The 27924-nt window shown below is 34.6% G+C and overlaps 3 protein-coding genes across 7 annotated transcripts in view; 2 read left to right on the top strand and 1 right to left on the bottom strand.

The window, feature by feature from the left end:
- The window catches only part of LOC124536045 (tyrosine-protein kinase Src64B), a 75546-nt gene extending 70574 nt beyond the window's left edge, over positions 1–4972 (top strand). For 3 of the 4 annotated variants that reach the window (XM_047112455.1, XM_047112453.1, XM_047112452.1), the window contains 4 exons: positions 1255–1465; positions 1876–2129; positions 2566–2753; positions 2886–4972. In XM_047112455.1, coding sequence (XP_046968411.1) covers positions 1255–1465; positions 1876–2129; positions 2566–2753; positions 2886–3620 — 1388 coding nt within the window. In that variant the 3' untranslated portion in view covers positions 3621–4972. The remainder of the gene's footprint in view (positions 1–1254; positions 1466–1875; positions 2130–2565; positions 2754–2885) is intronic. The other variant, XM_047112456.1, reaches the window with a different exon arrangement.
- Positions 4973–6192: 1220 nt separating this feature from the next.
- Positions 6193–10348, bottom strand: LOC124536046 (adenosine 3'-phospho 5'-phosphosulfate transporter 2). 2 transcript variants are annotated; one of them, XM_047112457.1, is made up of 6 exons: positions 10242–10348; positions 9510–9874; positions 8898–9124; positions 8417–8643; positions 7624–7805; positions 6193–6754 (listed from the first exon to the last, which is right to left on the bottom strand). In XM_047112457.1, the coding sequence occupies exons 2-6, from the start codon at positions 9818–9820 to the stop codon at positions 6577–6579; spliced, it is 1125 nt and encodes a 374-aa protein (XP_046968413.1). In that variant the 5' UTR covers positions 9821–9874; positions 10242–10348; the 3' UTR covers positions 6193–6576. The 2 variants fall into 2 exon arrangements, with proteins under 2 accessions (XP_046968413.1, XP_046968414.1); XM_047112458.1 differs by lacking the exon at positions 10242–10348 and adding an exon at positions 10181–10204.
- A 654-nt stretch (positions 10349–11002) lies between these two features.
- LOC124536166 (E3 ubiquitin-protein ligase MARCHF6) lies at positions 11003–24441 on the top strand. The gene is made up of 11 exons (XM_047112630.1): positions 11003–11148; positions 11233–12324; positions 12425–12676; positions 16759–16959; positions 18409–18597; positions 19097–19225; positions 19509–19599; positions 20595–20776; positions 21569–21753; positions 22671–22860; positions 24177–24441. The coding sequence occupies exons 2-11, from the start codon at positions 11269–11271 to the stop codon at positions 24300–24302; spliced, it is 2601 nt and encodes an 866-aa protein (XP_046968586.1). The 5' UTR covers positions 11003–11148; positions 11233–11268; the 3' UTR covers positions 24303–24441.
- The last annotated feature ends 3483 nt before the right edge of the window (positions 24442–27924 follow it).

Genomic DNA, 27924 nt, shown 5'->3' with positions numbered 1-27924 from the left:
CGAGATATCGAGATGGCCCAGTGATAGACGAGTGCATCTTATCCGATGCTTTCGGGTTCAAACCCAGACAAGCTCTACTGATTATTCATGTGCTTCACTTGTCTTTATAATTCATCTCGTGCTCGGCGGTGAAGGTAGACGTCGTGAGGAAACCTGCGTATGTCTGATTTCATAGAAATTCTGCCACGTTTGTATTTGAAGAATACCCGCATTGGAACAGCGTGGTGGAATATATTCCGTACCTCCTACTCAAAGGGAGAGGCAGAGGTACAGGTAGACCAGCAGTGAGAAATTTACTCGCCATTGTTGTTGTTGTTCCATTCTAAGAATGGTAAAGTGAAATTGAATTAACTTTTAGCATAAAAGTAAGCTGACTTTTGAAATTAGCAAAGAGCCATTACTTCACGACTGTTGATTTCTCAGAATACTTATATTAAGATGAAGTCATAATTTACTTAAGTAGTATCCACTTCCCTCGGTCAAATATTAAGTTAGGGTTTTGAGCAAACTTAATCGCGAATTGGCACAAAGCCAGAACGCTGCGCCTCCCTTGCCCTTGTCTGGCGACATTGCTTTATGAATATACAAATGCGTAACCTGACGGCTTAATTCGGTTTAAAATATTCCATGTCGTTATTTCTGAAGTGCAAATTAATTTATATGATATTTGTACCACATTTCAATGTAGAATAATTTATCGGAATAAATTTTAAAAAGTATATAAGTATAAATGTTTCTTAAGGTTCTTATGACCTTTATAAATTATTTGGGTTATTTTCTTGTAATGATCTTTATCTGAATTCATATCCTCAATTATTTCCTTCTCGTTTATTGTATCTTATAAAAAACCTCACCGTTATCTTTTAAGTTATTTCTCTTCCGATATACGTTATTCAATTTATATTTAACATTTCTACCTAAATTATACATTTTTAAGTAATTTCGCCAAAAGTGTCTTCTTATAGCCAATATGAGCCAATATGGCCCAGTGGTTAGAACGCGTGCATCTTAACTAATGGTAATTGGTTTAAACCAAGACAAGCACCACTGAATTTTGTGTTTAATTTGTGTTTATAATTCAAATCTTTTAGAAACCTGCAGATGTCTAAATTCATAGAAATTCTCCTCAAGGAGAGAGGAGGCCTTAGCCCAGTATTGGGAAATTTACACGCTGTTGTTGTTGTTGTTTTCTATATATTATTATATATTGTAAGTTCTTTCTCTATATATATTCTATATTGTAATTTCTTTCAGGTATATCAAACGGCGGACGACGTGTGGTAAAAGCGTTATGCGCCTACACGGCTCGCGCGGAATCCGACATATCGTTCCGCAAAGGAGACCGTATGGAGGTCCTGAGCGATGCGGAGACGGATTGGTGGAGGGTCTTACATCTTACCACGAGAAGAGAAGGTCTAGTGCCGGCTAACTTCGTCGCAGAGGAGAGTTCTGTGGAATGCGAGGAGTGAGTATATTTGCATGGTTACTTTTCCCGTCCTAGTAAAGGTTTACCCATTGATCCATTCAAGTAACCTGGGCGTCTTTGTCTCCCCTACCAGCTAGCTCTCCATAGCTTGCACACATTTATATTCTATGCCGAAAATATGTGTCACATAGAAGTATAATTCCTAGAAAAAACATCTCGGTTACTAAATGGCCATAACAATAATGATTTATTAAAAATATAAACATAACTATTTATAAATACAAAGCATATGATCGCAGCAATTCGATTTCATCGATAAATTATTGTTTATATTGATAAAAATGAAAACTACTTTAAAAAAAGCCAAAACAACATGGATGAGGGAAATCAATAAAAGACTGGGTTATTTTATTCATTACTTTCTACTAATAATTATAATCATATTCCAGTTGGTTCTTTCCGCACGTATCGAGGAAAGAAGCTGACAAACTACTACTGGCGGAGATCAATCCTCGGGGGACGTTCCTTGTCAGACCAGCAGAGCACAATCCACATGGATTCAGCCTTAGCGTCAAGGATTGGGAAGAAGGCAGAGGGTACCATGTGAAACACTACAAAATTAAACCTCTCGACAATGGTGGTTTCTACATTGCTACCAATCAGACCTTCCCGAGCTTGCCAGCACTGGTCATGTCTTATACAAGTGAGTTATTTTGATTTTGTATCTGTATGAATTAAATTTTTCATTGACCGTATTTTAAGGGTATGCCGAGGTTTCCTTGTATCTGTATTATCTGTTTTGGTAGTGGGTTAATTTTACAGGACTTTTTAAACTAAAACTATATTAATTATCACGTCGATTAACTAATTTTGTCTTTGGAGTTGGCATTTAGTAATTGGTGAAATGTCATTACGAAATTTTAAATTTTGAATTTAGAACAGGTTTTGGTGGAATTGACGAAAAGACGTGGTATCAATCAATTGATGTTAATAACTGCTTAATATAATATATTTATTATTACATAACATATGTAAACATTACCGATATGGCATGTGATTTCTGTCTTTACTTATTTTCCTTATGCTTAACTAACCTAAAACAACTCATAATTCCAATGATGTGTACTCACGTATTACAGAAAACGCGCTAGGTCTCTGCCACGTGCTCGCCCGTCCTTGTCCAAAACCAGAACCGCAGATGTGGGACCTCGGGCCAGAGCTGCGGGATAAATGGGAAATACCCAGGAGTCAGATACAGCTAATCAAGAAACTAGGCCAGGGTAACTTCGGGGAGGTGTATTATGGAAAATGGTGCAACAATATTGAGGTAAGTTTGACAAAAGTTAATGTAACTTTCTACCATGTGACAAAACAAAGTAAATTGCTTGTAATGAAACCTTTTTTACTTACTTCTTGGTTATTTATTAATAATATTTTACTTATAATATTTCATTTCCAGGTGGCCGTAAAAACATTGAGGGAGGGCACGATGTCCAAACAGGCCTTCCTCCAAGAGGCAGCCATCATGAAGAAGTTCCGTCACAAACGTCTCGTCGCGCTGTATGCCGTGTGCTCGCAGCAGGAACCCGTCTATATCGTCCAGGAATACATGTGCAAGGGATCCCTACTGGAGTTCCTGAGAAACGGAGAAGGAAAGGCCCTCCATTTCGAGGACCTAATATATATTGCGGCTCAAGTAGCGTCCGGCATGGAGTACCTCGAATCAAAACTGTTGATACACAGGGACTTAGCGGCGAGGAACGTATTAATAGGTGAAAATAATGTAGCGAAAATATGCGACTTCGGTTTAGCTAGAGTAATCGAAGACAATGAATACTGCCCGAAACAAGGATCCCGGTTTCCTGTGAAATGGACCGCACCGGAGGCGATAATATACGGTCGTTTCTCGATCAAGAGCGACGTTTGGTCGTACGGTATATTACTGATGGAGCTGTTCACCTATGGTCAGATACCGTATCCAGGTCTTCACGGGAAGGAAGTCATTGAGCAAGTGGAGCGAGGGTACAGGATGCCGAAACCGGTCGGCCATTATTTGCCCGATGACATCTATAGACTGATGCTCCAGTGTTGGGACGCGATCCCAGAAAAGCGGCCAACATTCGAATTCCTCAACCACTATTTCGAATCCTTCACAGTGACCAGTGAAATTCCATACAGAGAAGTGCAAGACTAGTGCTGTGATATAGTGAAATAGACTACGACTTCCAGTTGGGACTGAAGCGCTGTGCGTTTGAGTGATAGTGATGAGCCGTTCTAAACATTGTCTTTTCATTTAAAACTGTAGACGAAATAATCGCTGAACGTTTGTTTTGCTGTTTGAAGTGATTTAAAGCTGCTGCGTTGCGACTAAACGACTGTATCGAATGTTTAATCAAACGGTTGTTCGTGAAATTTCATACTAAACTGATTATATGACATTTAATGGTCTAACTGGGAGCATTGTTGTGTGTGAACAGCGTGAGATAATTTTGTGTAGGGTCCTTAGCGAATAAATTGAATTATGACAAGTGTGTGTGACAAGCAATTGTAAGAACTAGCGCGCACTGGTAACTTTTGTCACGGTGACTGTTTCGTCACTCTTGTCGAGTCCGTGAATATGTATGGACGTGCGCGCACATTACGACGTGACATTTGTGTCTGCATCTGTACATATTCACGGACTTGACAAGAGTGACGAAACAGTCACCGTGACAATAGTTACCAGTGCGCGCTAGTTCTAAGTGATAAAACACTTCCACAAAGATTCCTACACCAACACTTTGACAAGTGTAGTGAGTAATAGTTGCAGAACACACACTTTCGTATTTTCTAATTTTAGTATTTTTATACTCAAAGCGTTACTAAACTATACAGGAAAGTGTGAGCTTGTCGTTTTTATTCATCGGCTTTTCATATGATTTGTAGTTATGAAAATGAATAAAGATGTCGACTGTAGCGCCTATGTCGAATCGATGACGGATCTAAGTCCACGTCAAAGTAAAATGTAAGTGACTAATGACACCTATTTTCTTATTTATTAGCAGTAGCTTAAGCACATTTAGCGTATTATTTTGCATCTGTATAAAATTGTTCACTATTATAAGCAATAATGTTAAAAAACGAAATTTATGGTAACACAGTATTTTCATATTCTAAATTGAAATGTGATATTTTTTCTTATCACTGTTAAAAAATAATCTGTGTCCCTTCGCTACTTTCCATTTCATTAATGGTGCTAATGCTAAATTAATCAGCGCTAATTTATTGTTATTTTTAACATTACAATAATTATAATGAACTAAAACGTTATACACCAGCTATGATTATCAAAGACAAAATAGACTGAGCATTTTCTATTCAGCTGTCAATGAAAATCAGAGAGAGACAAAGCGATGCGTCTTGTCTTGTCTATACAAGAAAAGGTATCGTTTGTTACGTCGCTTCAGACAGTTAAGATTTCATGAGGCTCATTCTATTCTATCTTGATAGAGTAACTCACTTGATATAAAATTGATGGAACTTGTTATTTGTTATTCATGAAAAACTTAAGTATATATAGTACGACACAACTTAGATGTAGCATCGGTAAATTCAACAAACCGATAACTGCCGATTTATACAACCAATACAAATAGCTCCCTATCGCGCCATTCGACGCTATTCGTCGCTATAGATTCTCGCATCAGTGACGTGTCAAATTGACGAATACGTTATGTCATATGATATTTCAATTTATTATGTTTGTGTAAAGATCATATTCACATAAGAAATAAATATTGATTATTTAAGATGGCGTACTTGATTCGGATGTGGTCGGTTTTATGAATTCTGCCGATACTACATCTAAGTTGTGTCGTACTATTTTTGAATGCGATGCTAACAATCGCTTTCAAATCTGACATGCTTTGTATTCTTGGTCATTATATCGTAAATGTTTCTTTTGGATGTAAAAATTGTTTTTGTTTTGAGGATCCATACAGATTCAAAATGACTTTTGTTTGGAATACTTATTTAATTTGAGAGTTGATTGTGAATAGTAATTTTGTTCTAATTTTGCACACAACTTAAATTGATGTATTATTTCTTAACTAACACCATAGACAAAAATGTATATGATTTGAAAAAAAAAACACTGAAACATTATGAAGGCCGCTTTGAGATTCTTATACAGAGATTATATCAAGAATTTACTTCGACTGATTAATTCAAGGCTCCTTTGCGAAGTTAATTTTTTTTTATCTCAAATATCCATAGATAATTCAAATTCCATAGATAATTAAAACGTCATAAACATATGCAAAGGGGCCAAAATCCTTCAAGTTAAAAATAAATATAGCTTTAGGACCATATACCAAAGAGTTATTGTACATTATGAGCGAGGGATAGTTTTTAAGAGGGGCATATTTAATTTTTAGCATAGTTAGATATTGTGACCTGTGTATTATTAATTGATTTGACCAATATCCCTAATTTTGAAAAATGTATGAGTAAATTGTGTAATAAATTTAATTATATTTGTTAATACGACTGATCACGTAAATCTACCACAATACCTACCATGACTTTATAGCTAATTTCGTCGCCTCATAAAAGTATTAAAGATATGCTTTAATCACTTAATCATTTTCATCGTCCTAGAATTTGTATAAATCAATGAAAAATAGTGTCTTATAACATTCCAAGTAATCAAACACTTTAAATTTGGACACTTTTGTATGAAAACGATTAGATTTATAAGATTTTGTACATACAATGAAATAAATGTCATTGATATATAAAATAGTTTTATTTTTCATTTCTTATAAATTACATACTATTTACAATAGTATTAAGATGATAACATCATTTTTCCACTAATATTGCATTACACTTATGACTAAATAAAATCTCTAATATTATTTACAATGGTACAGTTATAGAAAAATTTACTTGAAATATGTTTCAACAGCAAATTAAATCATTATTTTTTTTATATCATGATAAATATTTGAGTAATAAAATGTAATTTATATGAATTTAATAAATAAATGAGATTAAAAATACTACAGTAATTTGAGCCCTTTAATGTCAAAGTATTAAATATAAAAAAAAAAAAACTTTAAATATTTTTTTTTATCACATGTCATTTGGAATAAAAATTTAAAAATTATTTATACTGTATCGGCATACATTTTGCTTTTTATTCTTAGGTATCTGTATTCAGATTGGTAGGAGGACTGCATGAACTGCCAACATTTCAAGATCGGGTAAGGAACATAATGTGGATTCTTCTTGCTGTAATGGTTCAGGTATATCGCTAAAGCCACCAACATACCCGACCAAGCATACCTAGAATAATAAATAAAAATGTTATTTGCTTATATTGTGTTAATGAAACACACCTTATTGCATATAACATGTTGGCGTGGTCTGATGATCTTAATAGACATATAATCATAGCCTGATACAATTGAAGTAGATATATACATTAGATAAACATGTGTATAAATGATTGGCTTTTCTATATTATGCATTACAAAAAGGCAGCTGGTATCTAACTAATCCAGAGGAATTTTATATAATAACTATATATGTACTATGTAACAAATACTGTTGCTTTTTTCCGACATGTTTAACAATCATTGTTCTATTTGAACTTATTGACACAACAATCTTAATAAATTATATACCTAAACCTTCCTCATAAATCCCTCTTTATTTTGTATAAACCGCATCAAATTTCGTTCAGCACTTTAACATAAAGACAGACGCGGCCTTGGGACTTTGTTTTATAATTTGTAGTAATAGACCAAACTGATATTACTTGGGGTTCAGAGAAATAACATCATAAGTCCGTGGTTTTGGATTGGGTGATGTTAAAAATGGACATTATTACTTTTAGCTAAAATATCTTTAATTTGACTTATGATTATTTTATTAAATATTGATCTCTTTTAGAATATGTCAAATTTATAAATGCCTAATATTAGTGATTATGATAACCACATATTATACCAGATTAGTTTTTTCAAACATATCCAAATTTTTTAATTTAATTGAACAAGAATTAATTCATGAAATAAGAATTTCTTTAAACTAACGGCTGCCTTAAAATATGAAATATTTCATGATATAATCACATAGACTCGCCTTTTAATCAATTTTTAGACATTTATAAATGTTGAATGAATAAATATAGTTACTGAACCAATACTTACTGGAAAACAAATGGTTTGCTAAAAAGCAAGAATGATATGATTATTGAGAGAGCCTTCCTCATTGTAGTAACTGTAACCGCCACTGTAGCGCCGCATATGCGGACTAACGTTAATACTGCTTGTAATCCCATATACCCACTCACACTTAGCAGGAATATATTAAAATACATTGTTGTTGCCGACTGGATAACAAAAGAAAAACAGATAGATTATTATTACAAGAACATACATTAAAATTCAATTGATTATAGGGTTAATAAAGGGCATTTTTTTTCTGTACAATTCAAGATTTTTACTCTTATTCTATAGGACTTATTTGTATATGTCTTTGAAAATAAGGCCAATTACACACTTGCAACTTTCTATAGTGATACAAAGGCTTGTTTCTAAGTCACCATATTGCAACATTAAAAGTGTAAAATTAATTATATGTAACTGCATTGCTGCTGCTTTACCAATAATTCACTGCAAAAAATTGCAGTGTGTAATCTGCCTGAATCTTTTATAAAAGAGTGCAAGCAGAATGTTGAAGTTTTTGTATTCAAAACAAATCACCTACTATTAGGAATAATACGAAAGACAAAAAAGACGAAACAATTGTCTTTACATTCAAATAATTATAAAGTAAATTAACATTATAAAATTATGAGATATTAAATGAATATGAAAATTGATGTACTTTTCTGACACAAAGTTATTTGATTTATTTATTATTGACCCTTTCCAAATACCTAATTACATTTAAAAAAATATATACATATATAACTAATATATAAATAATCATATAACATACCTGAGAACAATAAACAAATCCATCGGTCAATATTCCACTGAAACCAGTTATGACTACGAGATACACACATGCAATTGCATAAGAATAGAACACAACTTCATTGTTTGATGCTTGGAATTGTTTCATTGCCTTTTCTTGAACATTTCCAATAATAGCATCACATAACAACGCCAACGATATTACAATCACACCAATGACGTCAAAGTTAGGTGATGTCTTTGAATCAGCTGTAAATTGTCATGTGATAAATAGTATGCACTTATAATCATGCACATTATCAGAAGTTTTAGAATTTATTGGATGAAATATTTTATTAAGTTAATTAAAACATTTTAATAAAACAGAACAATTTCAAATCCATGCAAACACCATTAGTTTCGTAAACTCTAACTCTTCCTAAACTCCAATTCTTCCCGACAACAGGGAAGGTCGTCTCATATGGAAGGTTATAGTCTATGTACTATAGCAAACAATTACTTACCTAATGTAAACATAGTCAATCCTATGCACATAATAACAGCTGCTACATAATCTAAAAATCCATATCTTTTCCCTAGTATAATGATGCTGCCAATCATGACGGGGATTAGTTTACAGCTCTTAAATATTAGTTGAGTCGGGTAATTCAAGTAACTTAATGCTAAGTTCGAAAACGACATTGTACCTAATGTAAGTGCCGCCAAAATAGCATAGGTTCTTATTGGTACTCTGTAACAAATAAAATTATTATTAGTAACATCTAGTTAAAAAGAAAAACGTCTGTTCAACATAGATTCAAAATAAAAAAAACAAATAATGTAATATTACATTCCATCAAGTCATTGTCAATTAAAAATTAACACACCCTATCAATATCAACCCCATAATTAATAGTACTCAATTTTCAACTTAATTATTATTTTCCTGCCTTGACAGACTGTATATTAAAACTACAAAGTTTTAATTTTTTGCTATTTTCTTATGTAAGAAAATTTATCTTGATGATAATTTCAACATATTCAAAACATTAGTTTTACATTGTTAAGAAAAAGCAGTATGATCTTTATAAACTATTATATTTTAATACAATAAAGAAATTAGCTTACAAACTTACTTTCTTTTAATAGGATTCCTTATGATTGATTCAACATAGCTGAGTGATGTTGTTATTAAAAATTGAACTAATGTAATGTAGAGGCTAACAGGTTTAACCTCAGGTTTTGAAAATATTAATTCTAGGAAATATCCATATGCTAAATAGCACACAAATACAAATATAGAACAGCAAGCAAATTGAACTAATGGGCTGTATGGTGTTATGTCTAAGCATAATATATTAATTTCAGATTTTTTATTTTGTCCATTGCTGCCCTGTGGTTCATCAATTTTAACAATAGTATCCTTTGACATTTTCATTTTTAACATGATTTTTTATAGCAATTATTAATGTGATATTTTTGATATAATTTCCATGTTTATCTGAAATATAAAATATAACAAATTATATATGGATTTTATTTGTTGTACATACAAAATGTACTTGGTAAAATTTAGTTAGAGTACATATATATTCATTATATACAATAGCTATATTTTTATCATATCAAAAAAAGACATTTTGCACTTTCATAATATAATTATATAATTTTATAAGAGAAATAATTTTCCTCTTTAAATGAACATAACTTTATTTAAATTCAATGAGATTATTTGTAGATAAAATAATAACATTCATTTAAACATTATATTTATTTTCCGAAATTCTTATAAAAATAAAAAAAATACCGATACTGTTAATAAAGTAACACTATAAGGTTTATGATACACACTAGTATTCCAATTATACCTTTAGTAAATTTTAATTTCAAAAATAAATATCAGCAATTGTAGAAAATAACCACGTAAACCGGTTTGACATTTTAAACATTATCAAACGTCAAATTTGACTCTTGAAAGTTGAAACACGTCCAAATTTAATTTAATTGTAAATATTATATTTGATTTCAACAATATGTTAATCCATCACGTTACTAAGTATATTAATTCTACCAAATGACAAATAATGATAATTCTGTAGAGTTATATAGTTATAATATAATTATAATAAAATGAAGTCGTGAAATCGTGATTTAATGGTCTTTGAAATTATTATTTATTATTTAACAATAGTAGCATTTGATATTTGTTATTTTACTCTGGTCATTCCAGATCAACAAATTCAGGGCTGTCTGCTGCCGTGTTGCCATCTCTAAGAATATTTTTCCTATAATATTTACCTGGTCCCGTAATAGGTAAGGCTTAGGTAAGGTATGTACTGAGTTAATGCATAACACTTATAATTTAGAAACAATGAAGTTGTTAAATAGTTATTATAGGAAAAATAAATAAATGTGTTATTATTTATATTAAATATGAAGTGCTTTTGTAAATAAAGATGAATTTTTATATAAAGATTGAAAAATAATATTTTTTTCTAAATTATAAAATAAATGTTAATTACCCTGTATAAGCGTAATATTGTAATATAAAAAAATGATATTTATTGGAATATGATAAATTTATATTATTGTAAACACATTTATATTTTTAATATAGGCAATTAAAAATAGGAAAGTGCAATTTTCCTGAGGTGGTCACATTACACTTTTCTGTGACTGTGGTTAACAAACAAATAGATTTATTAGACAGAAATCTTCGTTTTTTTCTTAAAATTCTTGTTTTTTCGCATTCAAGTGTTATTAATATTTATAGTGGTATAACTCATTACGATATTTTTCATTAGTTTTACTTGTTTTCGTGAATCTTTCGTATCTATTTCAATACGTCAACTTTCGCAGGTCGCATAATCAAGCAGAAAAACTGGATCGAGAACAATGATGGACTCGGACTCGTCCGGTGCGGACTTCTGTAGATTCTGTAGATCTGAAGCTTCGTCCGATCGACCCTTGTTTCATCCTTGTATATGCACAGGCTCTATAAAGTGGATTCACCAGGAGTGTCTTGTACAATGGATGCGATACTCGAGAAAGGAAATATGCGAATTGTGTGGACACCGGTTTTCATTTATGCCGATTTACTCACCTGATATGCCAAGACGGTTACCACTTCGCGATGTAGTCGGTGGTCTAGTGACATCGGTCGCGTCTGCCGTGAAAGATTGGCTACATTATACGCTGGTTGCACTCGCCTGGCTCGGCATAGTGCCTCTCACCGCCTGCCGTACTTACAGATGCTTGTTCTCGGGGTCTCTGGACCCTGTGATATCACTACCGTTTGACATAGTTTCAGCTGAGAATCTAGCTAAAGATGTTTTCTCTGGATGCTTTGTTGTGACATGTACATTATTTTCGTTTATTGGGTTGGTTTGGTTGAGAGAACAAATTATGCATGGCGGTGGCCCGGACTGGATGGAGAGAGAAAATCTACCTGCCCCTGCAGCTGAAGATATTCCCCTGCAAGATAATAACAATGATCATGTTAATGAGGGTGCAGGTGATGATGGCGGGGGACGAGAAGAGCCCAATGGAGAAGCAGGCGATGATCCATTAGTAGGGGATGAAGCAAACTGGAATCCTATGGAATGGGATAGAGCGGCAGCTGAAGAGTTAACCTGGGCCCGTTTGCTTGGTCTAGATGGATCCATGGTGTTTTTAGAACATGTGTTCTGGGTTGTGTCTTTGAACACATTGTTTATTGTTGTGTTTGCATTTTGCCCATATCACATTGGCAAATCAGGTGCTGCATTAGCTGGATTAAGTGCTGAAGGGCCGTTCGCTGGTCTTTTAACGGCTCTATCTGGATATGTTATCGTGGGAGCTGTACTGGCGATCCTGCATGGTTTGGCGTCCTTGCTCAGGTTAAGAAGTGCAAAGAAGGCATTAGGATTTTGTTATGTGGTTGTGAAAGTAGCACTGTTGTCTGTTATTGAGGTGAGTTTTATTGCAATAAATGTATATACATTGTCTAAAAATCAACGTGATTTACTTTAAAATTAAAAGACATATATTATTCTAGTATATTTTTTTCTAGATTGGTGTTATACCACTTGTCTGTGGCTGGTGGTTGGATCTCTGTTCGCTGTCAATGTTTGATGCCACGCTCAAGGACAGGGAAATAAGTCTCCATGCCGCACCCTGGACTCTCATGTTCATACACTGGCTCGTGGGCATGGTCTATGTGTACTACTTCGCATCATTCATACTGTTACTGAGGGAAGTGTTAAGACCTGGAGTGCTCTGGTTTTTGAAGAATTTGAACGACCCCGATTTTAGTCCTGTGCAGGTATGTTACTAATCTATGAATATAAGTATGTTTATATTAATTAATAGTTTAATTAACTGTGAACATTCTAGTTTAAGATAAAAAATTATAATTATTAGTTTTTTTTCTGTAATTTTATGAGTTCACACATATTAAATGTGGTATATTAAGTGTTAGAAGTATCATGTTATTGTTAGTTTTTTTAGTCTTTATATATTGTGGTAGAGTTTTTAGATGAAATCAAATCAATTCATAATAAACTAGTAGGCTTTTACAAGTACTTTTAAATTGTCATTTTACAGTCATTTTCTCTCTCCAATAATCTTAGCTTCAGATTGATAATAGCAACGACATTGAAAAGGATCCTTGTAGTAGGTCATTTTGCTAAGATAGCAGTAAAAATATTTTATAAAAATAAGTGTACAATTATTATAGAAGTTCTTAAGGTTCGTAGTTGGTCTTTCCTAGACCATGAATTGGGCAATGTCTATGATAGGTCTCCAACATGATTCCAGATAAAATATATAACACCAATGTCTATGGGCTAGGTAGAAATCCCCACTTACCGGTAATTGTTCATTATAAAGAATAAAATTGCAATTGTTTATGGATTACCTCTGAAATAAAAAACGAAAAACATTTATGTATAATAGTATCCAGCAAAACAACTAGCTATTTAATACTATTAACATATAAACAACAATTTCCTTATGCATTTGCATTCTAGCTCTTGCATGTTATTCTTATTATTTTTAATGATATTTATTTCAACTTGAATATTACTTTTTTTATAAGAAAAATAAATCTAATTTTTTAATTTTGTTTACTTGTGTAAGAAATAAATAAAAAAAGAAATGTTTATTAGGACACATCACATAATAAAAGAATGAGAAGTATAAAAAATTTAAAACAAAAAAAAAGAAAAACCACAAAAATAAAAACATATTAACCAACTATAACTACTCACTAACTTTTATACAAAAACAAAACAACACAATGATACTTAATGTTTCCTGCTGAATGGTAACCTTTTACCATTCAGCTTCCAAGTTGGGTTCCATGAACCCAACGCTTATTTTCAATGGTTTAAGACCATATAACATGCCAGTTGTGGTTTTAATTTGGTTAGTTTATTGTTGTTCATGTGTGTTTCCTACACATGGTGGTTGATAACTCATTATTTTTATAATAATAATATCTTGACCACAGTGCCATATAAATACTCATATATGAATGGTTTAAAATATAAATGGTTTTTCTCTATGTTTCATTTCAAAGTATCTTTGTCTTGACTATTCTAAGAGTGTGCCTTCATGTGGAAAGTCACTACCAGCTTATATTGGTACATTTCGCTAATGAAATCACCACATGATATAAAACAAAGTCCCCCGGCCGCGTCTGTCTGTCTGTATGTTCGGGACAAACTCCAAAATTACTGAACGAATTTTGATGGACAGAGAAATTTATAAGGAAGGCTTAGGTATATAATTTATTATGGTTTTGTGTAAATAAGTTAAAATAGAAAGACAATTTTTAAACATGTCGGATAAAATAACAACAAAAAATTGACATACGCCCGTGCGATACCGAAACAGGCTGCTAGACTTAATAGGACTTAAGAAAATTGTCCCATATTATGCTGATGTATTGCAAATCCGACCTGACTGCTCTCATAGAGAGGTCTTGTTCGATCAGGTATTGCTTACTGATAGTAGCGATCAGATTTGATCTTTAGCATAGTTAATCAGTACGTGACGTAGACGCTCTCTAAGAAAGATTTCAACTTCAAAAGGTGACATTGGGTGCGGTCACTTTGTACGATTTTTGCACGTCTGATGTCTGCGAACAGCTTGATACTTATTGTAGACATTAAGATTATGAAGTAATAGATGTGTGAATAGCAGTGGCGTAAATAGGGTGGTGCAGCCGATGCCCAAGCACAGGGCGTAGGCTCTCGGGGGCGCAAGAATAGACAGACAGGGTAGGACTATTGTTTTTTCATTTTGCTCTTGTTAAGATTCTGCTGACTCGATTCCAATACAAACGTACCATGTTAGTATCATTGAAAACATACATCATGCTCATTTTTTTGGCAGCGCACTATATATATATATATATATACTATATATATTTATCGTTTATGGGCAACGTATTTGCAGTAGTGAACCTACGTTTAAGTTTTAGTGAGTGAGTCAGTAAAATAGGCAAAGGGTCTGCTTAAATAGGGCGCAGTTATAGAAGCTCGCACAGGGCGCAAAAAGGCTATTTACGGCACTGGTGAATAGTTCGATGACTGGTTAAATTAGCGAATATATTATAAGTCATACTTGCAAAATAGCTATTATAGTACACATCGCAGTTATTAAATTTGGTTATTTAAAGTATAAATCAGCAGAATCAGCAGATTCCGAGGCCAGACCACGTCTCCCAAAATTTATATATTTAGTTTGACGTGGGAAAATGATCAAATTGACTTCGAAATATTTATCAAATTTGACACGTTTATGTCCATTAGTTTTTGAGTTATGAGGAGGTCAAAAGTCACTCCAATTGGTTCGTGTAAAATTACACACGGTGCTGCTCGCCAGTTCTCTTACTAGTACTTGGCTTGACACGCTACTGTGTGTCTAGATTGGCTCGAACTCTTATAGGATCTTTAGATTTCCAAATTGAATTCTGCAAAGAATCTTTAAAGAAATTTTGTAATTTCTGAAATAATTAAGTTAACAAATTTATTCGTTTATATGCTTCTTTAAATTCGAAAGTCACACTATTTAAATTCATTAATCTCCTGTCAAACTGTTGGTTGGCGTTTTAGTTTCAGTAGACTATAAAAAAATATACATTTGTAAACATTGCACCAAATTCGACCTTGACATTTTACCACGACAAGCCCACAAAAGTTACACGTCAAACTCGATATTTACCTCAATATTTATTTATATATAATTTTGGAATGCTTCAGTCAACTATAAGAATGTTGGGTCCAGTGGCGGATTTACAAATCTGCCGCTAGTAGGCAGTAGGCTATTAAATTTTTGCCGCCCCTACTTTTTTTGAAACATTTATGATTTGTGTTCTATCGTCCTTATTGCATCGGCTTTTTCCCGTTATTAGTGTGATTATAAACTAGGTGATATTTCTGTCAGTTACTAGATTATTTTTCAAATTCGCTATGTAGTAAAGAGTGTAAGCATTACGGACGTAATGTGTATACATATAATTATAAGTTTTTGTTTTTTTAATTACTGTAAGATAATAACAAATTTGGGCTATATTTGCCGTCCCTCTAAATCTGCCGCCCTAGGCTCCAGCCTACTTGGCTTTTGGAAATTCTGCCACTGCGTTGGTCACCAATTAATATTGCCCAAGGCATACCATTACATGGCTCCCATACAAAAGAATCGTTCGAATTTGATATGAGCCAAAATGTATAATGTTTGCATTGTTACAAATGTGTTAAATGATAAAATAACCTTGACTTGAAATATACGATACACGTATAATTAATGTATACATTAAAATAATTAATTGTATTAAATAGACTTATATCGTCAATTGAAATGTTAACGTATTATAAAATCACTTATGTTCTTCAACGCTATAAGCAATAATATTTGATAAAATCGTATTGAATTTAGGAACTGTAATTTCTTCATAATTTCTGAATTTGTTTGCGTATATCCAGTGCCCGGAAATATACATTAAATATTAAAATGAAATGTACCCTAAAATACCCGAGTATTTGTGTGTGTGAGTCTTGGTACACAGCTGTTCTATTGCCTCTAAAAAAAGACCTATAATAAATCATAGTCAATAAATCCTTCATGGACCAAGATATTTTTAATTTTACCGACTCTTACAAACAAAGCGTTCATTATAAAACCATGTATGTATGTATAATTTAACTCTAGATAAAAAAAGGTTTCACCTAAAAATGCTTGTTGACTTTCAGGCATGTTCATATGAAAATATGATTGAATTTACTTGATATAACTTTGTATCAGAATTCTGTACGACGATTCCAAAGATATTTTAAAAGTATACTATAATGTAGTATAGTTTGATGTTGTGTTATAAATGTTTTTGTTACTTTCTTGTAGGAGATGATCCATCTGTCAGTGTGGTCCCACATACGTCGTCTCGTCGTGTCAGCCATGGTGTTCGGTACGGCTGTCCTGTTTATGCTGTGGCTGCCCATCAGGGTTATCAAATACGTGCTGCCCGGTTTCCTGCCGTACGCTGTTGCCGTTCACACTGAGGCACCGGTCAATGAACTCAGCTTAGAATTATTATTGCTACAGGTAAATATTATTCAGTATAAAATTGTGTGAAAACGTTCGTCATTTTTCAAATTCATTCCTTTGTCAAGTCTTAAACTCTTAGCACCTTTTGAATCTAAGCATCAAATAATTGCGACGCAATATGTGATTCTCGATCGGTAAAGCAGATTTTATCGCTTATACTGAGCACACGAAAATAGATCTTAAGGTGACGAACCTTTTCTTACCCCTACTGTATAATGATTTACACAAGGAAAATAAATTCCTAGGTATATTGTTTACAAATACAATGTAAAAAAAGTAATATAATACGATTTAAATAAAAAGGAACAAAAGTAAAACATATAATTGATGATATTATAACGAGTATCAAAGTCGATGTTTTACCGATTATTATTCGAAAACGAATATTATATTAGGCAGGTGCATATTTTTACGAGGAAACTCGATTGGAATGGAGAAGTTTATATTTAGTAATCACATTCAAAAATATAATTTAAAATTAATATTAAACGTATTCCTTTCTGAATCGGATAAAGTATGAAGGGCATAAGAAAAACCGTTAAGTATTGACTTTAATATGCTTCGGCTGTTAACGAGGTTCACGGAGGTCGCACACGTCGACTCATTACCCACGAGTCACGTTCAAGATATTTATTTATTTATTACTTTTATAGTTTCTTTCTTTTATATTTAATTCTAAAAGTAAAATAGTCGTAAACTTGATGGTAGGGCTTTGTGTAAGCCCGTCTGGGTAGGTACCCCCCACTCATAAGTTATTCTATCGCCAAATAACAGTACTCAGTATTGTTGTGTTCCGATTTGAAGGGTGAGTGAGCCAATGTAACTACACAAGGGACATAACATCTTAGTTCACAAGGTTGGTGGCACATTGACGATGTAAGGAATAGTTTATGCTCGTCCGCCTACCTATACCATAAAAAAAACTGGGTAAAATTAAATTCAAAACGATGCTAATCATTTCAAATACTGATATTAACGATTGCTCTCTACAAAAACAGCAAAGAAGATTCATAAACACAAAGCGTTTATTATAAATCATTAATAAATGAGCGTCTATAATTTACCTCAAGATTATGTAAATGATGAAAAAGGGTTCATCTAATGCTTGTACTTTCAGGGATTTTCATACGAAAAATGATTGTATTTGACTTGACTTAAGCTATGTCATAAAGAAAAAGGTTTTTGCTGATTCATCTCGTTAGAATCTAGATTTCCGAACCGGTGTTAGCTTTATGTTTAATACAATTATGTAATTGCTCCATTGACCTATGTCATAAAAAAAGGTTTTTGCCGGTTAGAATCTAGATTCCCGGACCGGTGCTTTATGTTTAGTACAATGATGTAATTGCTCCATTGACCTATGTCATAAAAAAAGGTTTTTGCTTGTTAGAATCTAGATTCCCGGACCGGTGCTTTATGTTTGGTACAATGATGTGATTGGTCCAGGTTATCCTGCCAGCGCTGCTGGAGCAGTCCCACACGCGCACGTGGCTGAAGAGCGGGCTTCGCGCGTGGTTCGCGTGCGCGGCGGGCGCGCTAGGGCTCCGCTCGTACCTGCTGGGCGAATCGGCGCGCGACAGCGACCCGCACCCCGCGCCGCACCCCGCGCCCCACCAGCTCGGCGCCGCGCACCAGGTCTCTTGTCACATTCCCACTGCTGGGATAAAGGCCTCCTCTCCCTTTGAGGAGGTTTGGAACATTTCACCACGCTGCTCCAATGCGCGTTGGTGGAATACAAATGTGGCGGGAAATTTGTCACATGCAGGTTTCCTTAACATGTTTTCCTTCATCGCCGAGTACGTGATGAATTATAAAAACAAATTAAGCACATGAATCAGCGGTGCTTGCCTGGATTTGAACCCGTAATCATCGGTTAAGATGCACACGTTCTAACCACTGGGCCATCTCGACTCTCATTTCATGTCACATCATTCGTTCTTAATTGGCCCAATCTCCCCACAAACTCGCCACTTTAAGATTGAGGTATAATCTGTTTTGTTATTGATCCGGCGGGTTGTAACCTTCAATGGATATAACAATATATCCCATATTGATAACATATAATATTATTCCAAGGAATGGTTAATGTCCTCCAATTAGTAGCATAAAGAATAACAATAAAACGTGCGTACAGGCGCTGATGTGGCGCGACGGGCCAGCGGGCTTCGAGCCGTACGTGCGCGTGTCGTGGTTCCCGCTGCGACTTGGCGCGCTATTGGCGCTCGTTTCCGTGTCCCTGGTCATGGCCAGCGCTCTCACCCTCGTGAGTCACGCCCCCTACTCATATATTATCACTTGTCATCAAAATATAATTCAATTGAATTAAATTTCCTTACCAGAGTAACTTTGTTGCCATATAAAAAAATGTTAATATTATAAATATAATTTGAAAATTGAGAGTTTGATATTTCTTGAATTAGTTATATTATATATTAATATTGAATGATTTCTAAAAGATAGATAGCAAAAATACTATCTATCTTTACAGATATAGCATTTTTTTGTTGTGGTTACATTTAGTGTTCATTCTATGTATTTATTTTTAGGTAATACCAGTAGCAATAGGTAGAAAAGTGATGGCGATATGGTTACCGAAAGCGTCTGAAGGCGTGCACGAACTGTACACGGCCGCTTGCGGTGAGGATCTCAGATTTATAATACTAGAATACATTAATACTTATGTGTATAACGTAAACTACCAAACATCTAAAATATTGGTTATGTACTTAGAAATTCAACGTAACCGACTTGACTTAACTTATCTTTGCTTAACTAATTGTGACGCTGCCTGTTATGAAAACATGCAGGCACGTAATAAATAACATAAGTAAAAAACATTTTTGAATTAAAAAATAAAATTACCTTAAAATACCTTCATTTTTGTCACGTCCCTAAGCTACTCTGTTCCTGCCTACGCGGCCTTTATTGCTGCCCATTTTAATGTATCGCCTCTCTCCCTTGCTCGCATATATCCGTCCCTTTCATACACGCATGCGTTCCGAGGAGGGTGTCAGTACTAACAGCGTTCGCGGCCTGTGCTGCCCATTTTAATGTATCGCCTCTCTCCCTTGCTCGCATATATCCGTCCCTTTCATACACGCATGCGTTCCGAGGAGGGTGTCAGTACTAACAGCGTTCGCGGCCTGTGCTGCCCATTTTAATGTATCGCCTCTCTCCCTTGCTCGTATATATCCGTCCCTTTCATACACGCATACGTGGAGGGTGTCAGTACTAACAGCGTTCGCGGCCTGTGCTGCCCATTTCAATGTATCGCCTCTCTCCCTTGCACGCATATATCCGTCCCTTTCATACACGCATACGTGGAGGGTGTCAGTACTAACAGCGTTCGCGGCCTGTGCTGCCCATTTTAATGTATCGCCTCTCTCCCTTGCTCGCATATATCCGTCCCTTTCATACACGCATACGTGGAGGGTGTCAGTACTAACAGCGTTCGCGGCCTGTGCTGCCCATTTTAATGTATCGCCTCTCCCTTGCTCGTATATATCCGTCCCTTTCATACACTAGCAGTACTAACAGCGCTGGTGTGCGCTAGGCATGTATCGCCTCTCTCCCTTGCTCGCATATATCCGTCCCTTTCATACACTAGCAGTACTAACGTTAGTGTGCGTTAGGTATGTACGTGTGCTGGGCGGCGGGGCGCGGCGGCGCGCTGGCGGCGGGCTGGGCGCGCGGCGGGCGCGCGGCGCTGCTGGAGCGCGCGGCGCTGTGGGCGCGCCGGGCCGCGCGCGCCGCTCTCGCCGCGCTGGCGCTGCTAGGCCTCGTGCCGCTCATGTTCGGCTTGCTCCTCGAGCTCGTACGTATTGTTACCATTACGTATCTTTGCTGCGGAGAGAGCTATATCCTTTCGTATGTTAAATGACATTAGCCCACCTTGTGTTACCTGTTATACCGGGAGCCGGTATGGTCAACAGACAGCCCAATTTCGAGACAGACTTTTATTGTAACTAGATTTTCTCCGTATTTAGTACGAATCAAGTCAATTCAAGTTATGAATCTTATTGTAAATTGAATAATCTTTATTAACTTGCAACCATTTCTATGTAAATACTGAATCATAGCTAATATATAAACTTCCAACAAATGGTACTTCAGAGCGAATAACAGAACACACTTAGCCATACCGGCTCCCGGTATGTCAACAGATGCGGCCAAAATGTATTTATACCGGGAGCCGGTGTTTCAACAAACAAGAGGTTATGCAAGCCACCATTGGGACCTCTTTCTTATGATATACTCGAAAAATAGCAATACTTTGCATCGTGTGGTACAGGCATAGAGGTATAACATAACGACTTAGTTCCCAAGGTTGGTGGCGCATTGGAGATATAAAAAGTGATTATCTATATATAGACACGCGGTAGCGTGTCAGCCAAGTTCAGTTAACAGAACTGGCGAGTAGCACCGTGTGTAATTATCTTTTACAACTTCATTTAATCTTTTTCAAGCCTATTATAAATTCCAATAACATTTTATGTCAAATAAAAAATATAGATGCTTGTATTCTATGCAACTTAGTATACACAACTACAAGGTCAATGTTGCTATTGGAAAAAGTATAAAAATAGTTTCATATCTCGTGTTCCAGGTACTAGTGATACCGCTCCGAGTGCCGTTAGAGCAGTCGCCGGTCCTGTTCGTGTGGCAGGACTGGGCGCTCGGCGTGCTGTATACGAAGATAGTGTGCGCGCTCACCATGATGGGCCCCGACTGGAGCATGAGGCGCGCCATTGAAAAAGCCTACAGAGACGGCATCAGGGAAATGGATTTGAAGTAATTTATAAATATATTTACTTGTGCCAGAGCTTTATCCAATCCTGTCTGGGAGTATCCACTTATCATATATTTTGACGCCAATCAGTATTAGTTAGTATTTTAGTATAGTCGGAGGATGAGTGAGTCAATGTAATTACTGGCATAACACAAGTGATATAACATCTTAGTTTAAAAACTTAGTGAATTGTCTGCAGTGCCTACCATTTCCAATAGGGTACTTTTCAGTGCCCCTTATTATACGATGCATATACAAAAATGACAAATCTTAAAATTACTATTTAATGTTCCATCTACACTAATATTATAAAGAGGAAAACTTTGTTTGTTTGGTTGTAATGAATAGGCTCAAAAACTACTGGACCGATTTTAAAAATTCTTTCACCATTCGAAAGCTAAATTAATCCCGCATAACATAGGCTAAATTTTATTTTGAAAAAAAAAATAGGGTTCCGTAAGATATTTTGGGTTTTTCGGACAAAAAAGGAAAAAATCTACCAAAAAAGTTGATTTTTTGCGTATGATGCCTAAACTATAAAAGATAGAACTATAAAATGTTCTAACTCCGGTCCTTAGAGGGCATAATGGCCTCCGACCCTAAGAACCTCATCAGATTCGTGGCTGATGTTGGTCTGGCTGAGGTGTTGTGATCACGAATTTGAGTCACAATAGATCCAAGCGCCGATTGCAGTAATTCTTCAAATGTGACCGTGCCTCAGCAGTAGGGATATTAGAAGACTGATTATGAACCGTTATCTACGCGGGCGAAGCCGCGGGCGACCGCTAGTTTTCAGATATAGTGATTTAGATAATTTTAATTTGTAATGCAGAAGGAAAATGTTGTAATAAAAAAACCTAACAAAATTCTCACTAAAAAGAATCATAAGAGATGCTGATGAAAGTGTGTGCGTCGACAGGTTCATCCTGCGCTCGGTGGCGGCGCCACTGGTGCGCTGGCTGGGACTGGCGCTGTCGGTGCCGTACGCTCTAGCACACAGCGTGGCGCCGCTGCTGGTGAGTGCGCCTGCGCAGCGCAACTTGCTGGCTCGCCGGGTGTACCCAGCGCTGCTGCTGCTAGCTCTCTTCGCCGCGCTCGCACTCTTCCAGGTCAGCTGACCCATTATACCTATACATTATCCTCTTGTTTGTTGAGCCGAGATGGCCCAGTGGTTAGAACGCGTGCATCTTAACCGATGATTGCGGGTTCAAATCAAGCACCGCTGATTCATGTGCTCGATTTGTCTTTATAATTCATCTCGTGCTCAGCGGTGAAGGAAAACATCGTGAGGAAACCTGCATGTGACAAATTTCATAGGAATTCTGCCACATGTGCATTCCACCAACCCGCATTGGAACAGCGTGGTGGAATATGTTCCAAACCTTCTCCTCAAAGAGAGAGGAGGCCTTTAGCCCAGCAGTGGGAATATACAGGCCGTTGTTGTTGTTGTTTGTTGTTGAAACACCGGCTCCCGGTATAAACACATTTTGGCCGCATCTGTTGACATACCGGGAGCCGGTATGGCTAAGTGTGTTCTGTTATTCGCTCTGAAGTACCATTTGTTGAAAGTTTATATATTAGCTATGATTGAGTATTTATATAGAAATGGTTGAAAGTGAATAAAGATTATTCAATTTACAATAAGATTCATAACTTGAATTGACTTGATTCGTACTAAATACGGAGAAAATCTAGTTACAATAAAAGTCTGTCTCAAAATTGGGCTGTCTGTTGACCATACCGGCTCCCGGTATAACAGGTAACACAAGGTGGGCTAATGTCATTTAACATACGAAAGGTTATTATATCCAGACCTTTTTTGGTGATCGTCAATGTTATAGTGACCAAAGTTTTATTTGGTCTTGTCGGACATCGGAATAAAATAAATTCAATATTAAAATAAATATAAATAGTAACGAGTGAAATGTTACACCCTGGGCTTTATTAGTATTTCCTGAGTTGTGATTGCACTTTCGAAAGGCACATGACGGTATTTAGCGATTTTTTTTTGGATTATAATTAGCGCATTAATTTTCAAGGGTACGCCACTCCGAGGTCCCGGGTTCGATTCCCGGCCGAGTCGATATAGAATGTCATTAGTTTTCCATGTTGTCTTGGGTCTGGGTGTTTGTGGTACCGTCGTTACTTCTGATCTTCCATAACAAATGCTTTAGCTACTTACATTGGGATCAGAGTAATGTATGTGATGTTGTCTCATATTCATATAGTGACCCTTTGTAATCCATTGTAAAAATTATATATTTTTGTACCCTCAAATATACAAATAAATACACTTTTGAAGGTAGCTTATGTATTTAAATCTATTTTTAAACAAGTTCGCCTATAAAGTTTAATGACAGTAATACTTATGTAGTTATTATTTAATTCAATAGAGTTTAGAACCTAAAATATTTCTTTTTTGCAGATTCGTCAGTTCAGAAAACTGTACGAGCACATAAAGAACGACAAATACCTCGTGGGTCAAAGGCTGGTCAATTACGACCATCGGCGGCACAAACAACAACAGAGCACCGTTGCTTCGAGTAACTAGAAAGAGATAGCAACATTGATGTGACCAAGCGTGTGACAGAGACAGCTATATTCTTCTTCTATGCTCTTGTGATACTGTCATGTGAATTTTAGAATAAGGTAGGACTTTTAGTCTAATTAAACACGGCTTGAAGAGACTTTACTTTGGTCTTTTTTTTTGTGAAATATATGATCGAAAATGTGATAAAGGAATTAATGAGTACGGTATCATGTATGGTACTCCTTGTTAAACAGATAATAAAAACAATATTAAATATTGTTAAGAGTGACATTATTGCCTGCAATTTTTATTATATGAAAGATTTTAATCACAATTTTTTTTTCTTCCAATTATTGGTGTGCAATATTTTCGAACTAAAATCCATCATTACAATAAAGAAATCTTAGTTGCGTACCGGAATACTTGCGAGTCATTTTAATTTATTCAAGTCACAAGGGCTATGTATTTTTATAAAAGATCATATCTCTTGCAATTTTTTACTTTTATTTATCTAATGTTCTTGCTCTTATGTTTTTCAAATTCTTTATGATCAAAATATTGGATTATATTTCAATTCCTATGTAGCTTATTTAACATTCTTATATATATATATTTCATTTAGCATTCAGTAGGACATATAAACGGCTATTTGACACATAATTTTATAGAATTATAACAAGTACACTTATTATAATTTTATATTATACTTTGTATTACATAATCAATTTGAGTATTAAATTCTTTAGAGAGTTTAAGTTTAATTATAGAAGTCAATGTTTGTACCAGATAAATGTGAATGTCCTTATACACGAAAATTTAACGTAAATTTGGTATTGAAATAAAGTATATCACGTTCGTTATAAGTTTCTAAGATATTTTTAACCATGAGCTAGAGTACAAATGGACTACCGGAATAAAACTATTACCTAATTGAATCTAGACCTTATTCTCATTTACCTAAAGTATATAATGAAATGACGTGTCAGCGTGCGCATCAATCGATGAGGCTTGATTTTATTGGAAGTTTTCTTTTGGTAAGTGCAAATATCCAGGTAACTCGTGAAAATTGTACCATATGCAACATGGAATCGTTTAAATTGATAAAATTGTTTAAGTATTTCACTAAGAAAATATCTTCAAAATCATTCCACCAATCGAATTCCTAGGGAGTAAAATACTCGCACCTCATTGGCCAATAAGCACGTGCGTACGTGAGAGGAGGGAGACGAAACTCAAATAAAACACATTTTTGCTAAAGCAGAAGTAAAATATCCTTTAGGAGTTCGTTTTGTGGGATGGAGAATATAATATAGGCCTTTAGAGTAAAGTACAGTCAGTAACATAAATGCTTCAATCACTGATTCGGAAAATTCACAAATCCGTCCCATACTACACATATGAACAGCACCACCATAATAATAAGTAATCTCAATACGTCATTGTAAATTGATATAATTTCGATGTTTTTATTCTAATTATGAAAATTAAAATTCGTTCAGAAGTGTACATCATGTTAATATATAGTCCAATATTTTGTTCAATTGTTTTGTAGAATTAATAATTAAAATCATGAATTTAAACTACGTAGTAATTTTAATAAATATCCAATAATATTAATTATAATTTAATTTGCTGATACAAATAATTTTTTAACTAAAATCATAATACAAAGACGATTCTAAATTACATATATAATTTATAATATTCAAACAACATATTTAGAAAAACCAAGATTAAACTATATGGCACTGTTTCCTTGACTTAAATAATTAATTTGAAGGTATAGTACGACACAACGTAGATGTAGCATCAGCAAAATTCGTTAAACCGATCATATCCGAATTCAGTACGCCATCCCAAATTATCAATATTTATTTCTTATGTGAATGTGATCTTTACACAAACGTAATAACTTGTAATATCATATGACCTAATATATTAGTCAATTTGACACGTCGATTTACATGCACTTGCTGGCTCGGATTGACCTGACGTCAGAATCTATAGCGACGAATAGCGTCAAATAGCGCGATAGGGAGCTATTCAATTTGCCGATGCTACATCAAAGTTGTGTCTGTTTATGTCTTTCTATAATTACTACGAGTTGAATCTTTAAAATGATCTTTGTCTAACTAAACTCACATTTCATTCGTAATGTTTATTACATGTATTTAAACTTAAAACATGTTTTGTCTTAGTCATACAGTGAGTAGAACTAGTTTGAAAGAAAAAGACAACATATATTTTAGTTTATCATGCTGAATAGACGTTTCTGAATTATAGGGTAAATTCCAAACATTAGATAGTTTAATTTTTATTTGATTCTATTTTATAGTAATGCTATTTACGACGTTTTTAATATTCTTAATTCATCAAAACAAATTTGGATTGCGTGTAGGTTAATGTTAAAAATGAAATAAAAGTCTTTGATATTGCTTGAAAAAAATAAAGTAATTTTGAATTCCGTAGATTTGTTAAGTAGTTTTATTCTTTATTTATTGATATACTGCTCAATATTCTATAAATATTGTCTCGTTCTGTTTGTATTTTACTTAAGTCTTATTACCTTAAATATTTGCCAAAATCTGCAGCAAAAAAGGCATCTTCCTAACGATGTGGCAACACCATAGATTTTAAATAAAATTATTTTTTCTTGTGGCATCACTTGATAACTAAATACATTAAAATTTTTAATTAAAGGTGTTTTTAAAATTGAATATAAATAATAAATGAAAAAAATAATTATCCTTTTATAAGATTTTGTTTAAGGTTAAAGATGATCTTGTATAAGTAACTTTGATTTTAATTTCTTGATTTCTCATGTACCGTTTTTTTGTATATTGCATATTGTAAATGAAAATAGAATTGGTTTCGGACGAAGGCATTGATGTGGATAAATGATTTGTAGATGGAGAAAGTTAATTTGTAAATCAATAAAAGGTTATTGAAGTCTCTTGTTTTATTTTTATAAATAAAAAACTTGAAACTAAGGTAAGTACGTGGGAGCCAAGCTGAATGTCAAGAGGTCGCGGGTCTACCATATGTGGGCAGATTTTAATCATCCTTATTTGTGAAGGATAGTATAACCATCAAATCGACAGTGCGGCATTTAGTCTCAAAATATCCCGCTCATATCATCACGGTAAAGTAAATATAAATACATTTCCGTTTTAACGGTGACAGTAGATTCCCTTTTCTGATTTGATATATCAACAAAACAGATTATCAATCTATTATGACGCGTCCAAATCACAATTAAGACAATCGTAAAGCCCATTACACAATGAAAACAATAGGATATGAGAGATAAGGAACAAGGAATGAGAAATGGGGGAATCCAGCGAGGGCAGCACTGTTAATCAATTCACAATTCAAAAATAAGGAATAAGAAATAACAATAAAATTTCCGTCGCGGTGGGAATTTGTTTCTTATTTCTTAAAGCCAGCCAATCGCCGGCATGCTAATAACAATTAGGTTTTGTTTTTGACACTCGTGCTTCGTGCGCACACCGGCGGCAGGTATTCAACAGCTGTGTTTGTTTGAATATTATTGTATTGACTATTGTGTTTTGGTTGCTGTGCTATTCCTTATTCGTAGTTCCTTATCTCTTATACTTTATTTTTTTCATTGTATAATGGGCTT

The sequence above is a fragment of the Vanessa cardui genome, chromosome 16 (genome assembly GCF_905220365.1).
Source record: "Vanessa cardui chromosome 16, ilVanCard2.1, whole genome shotgun sequence".
Lineage (NCBI taxonomy): Eukaryota > Metazoa > Arthropoda > Insecta > Lepidoptera > Nymphalidae > Vanessa > Vanessa cardui.
Note: the sequence above shows the minus strand (reverse complement) of the source record. Positions and strands in the feature narration are given on the sequence as shown.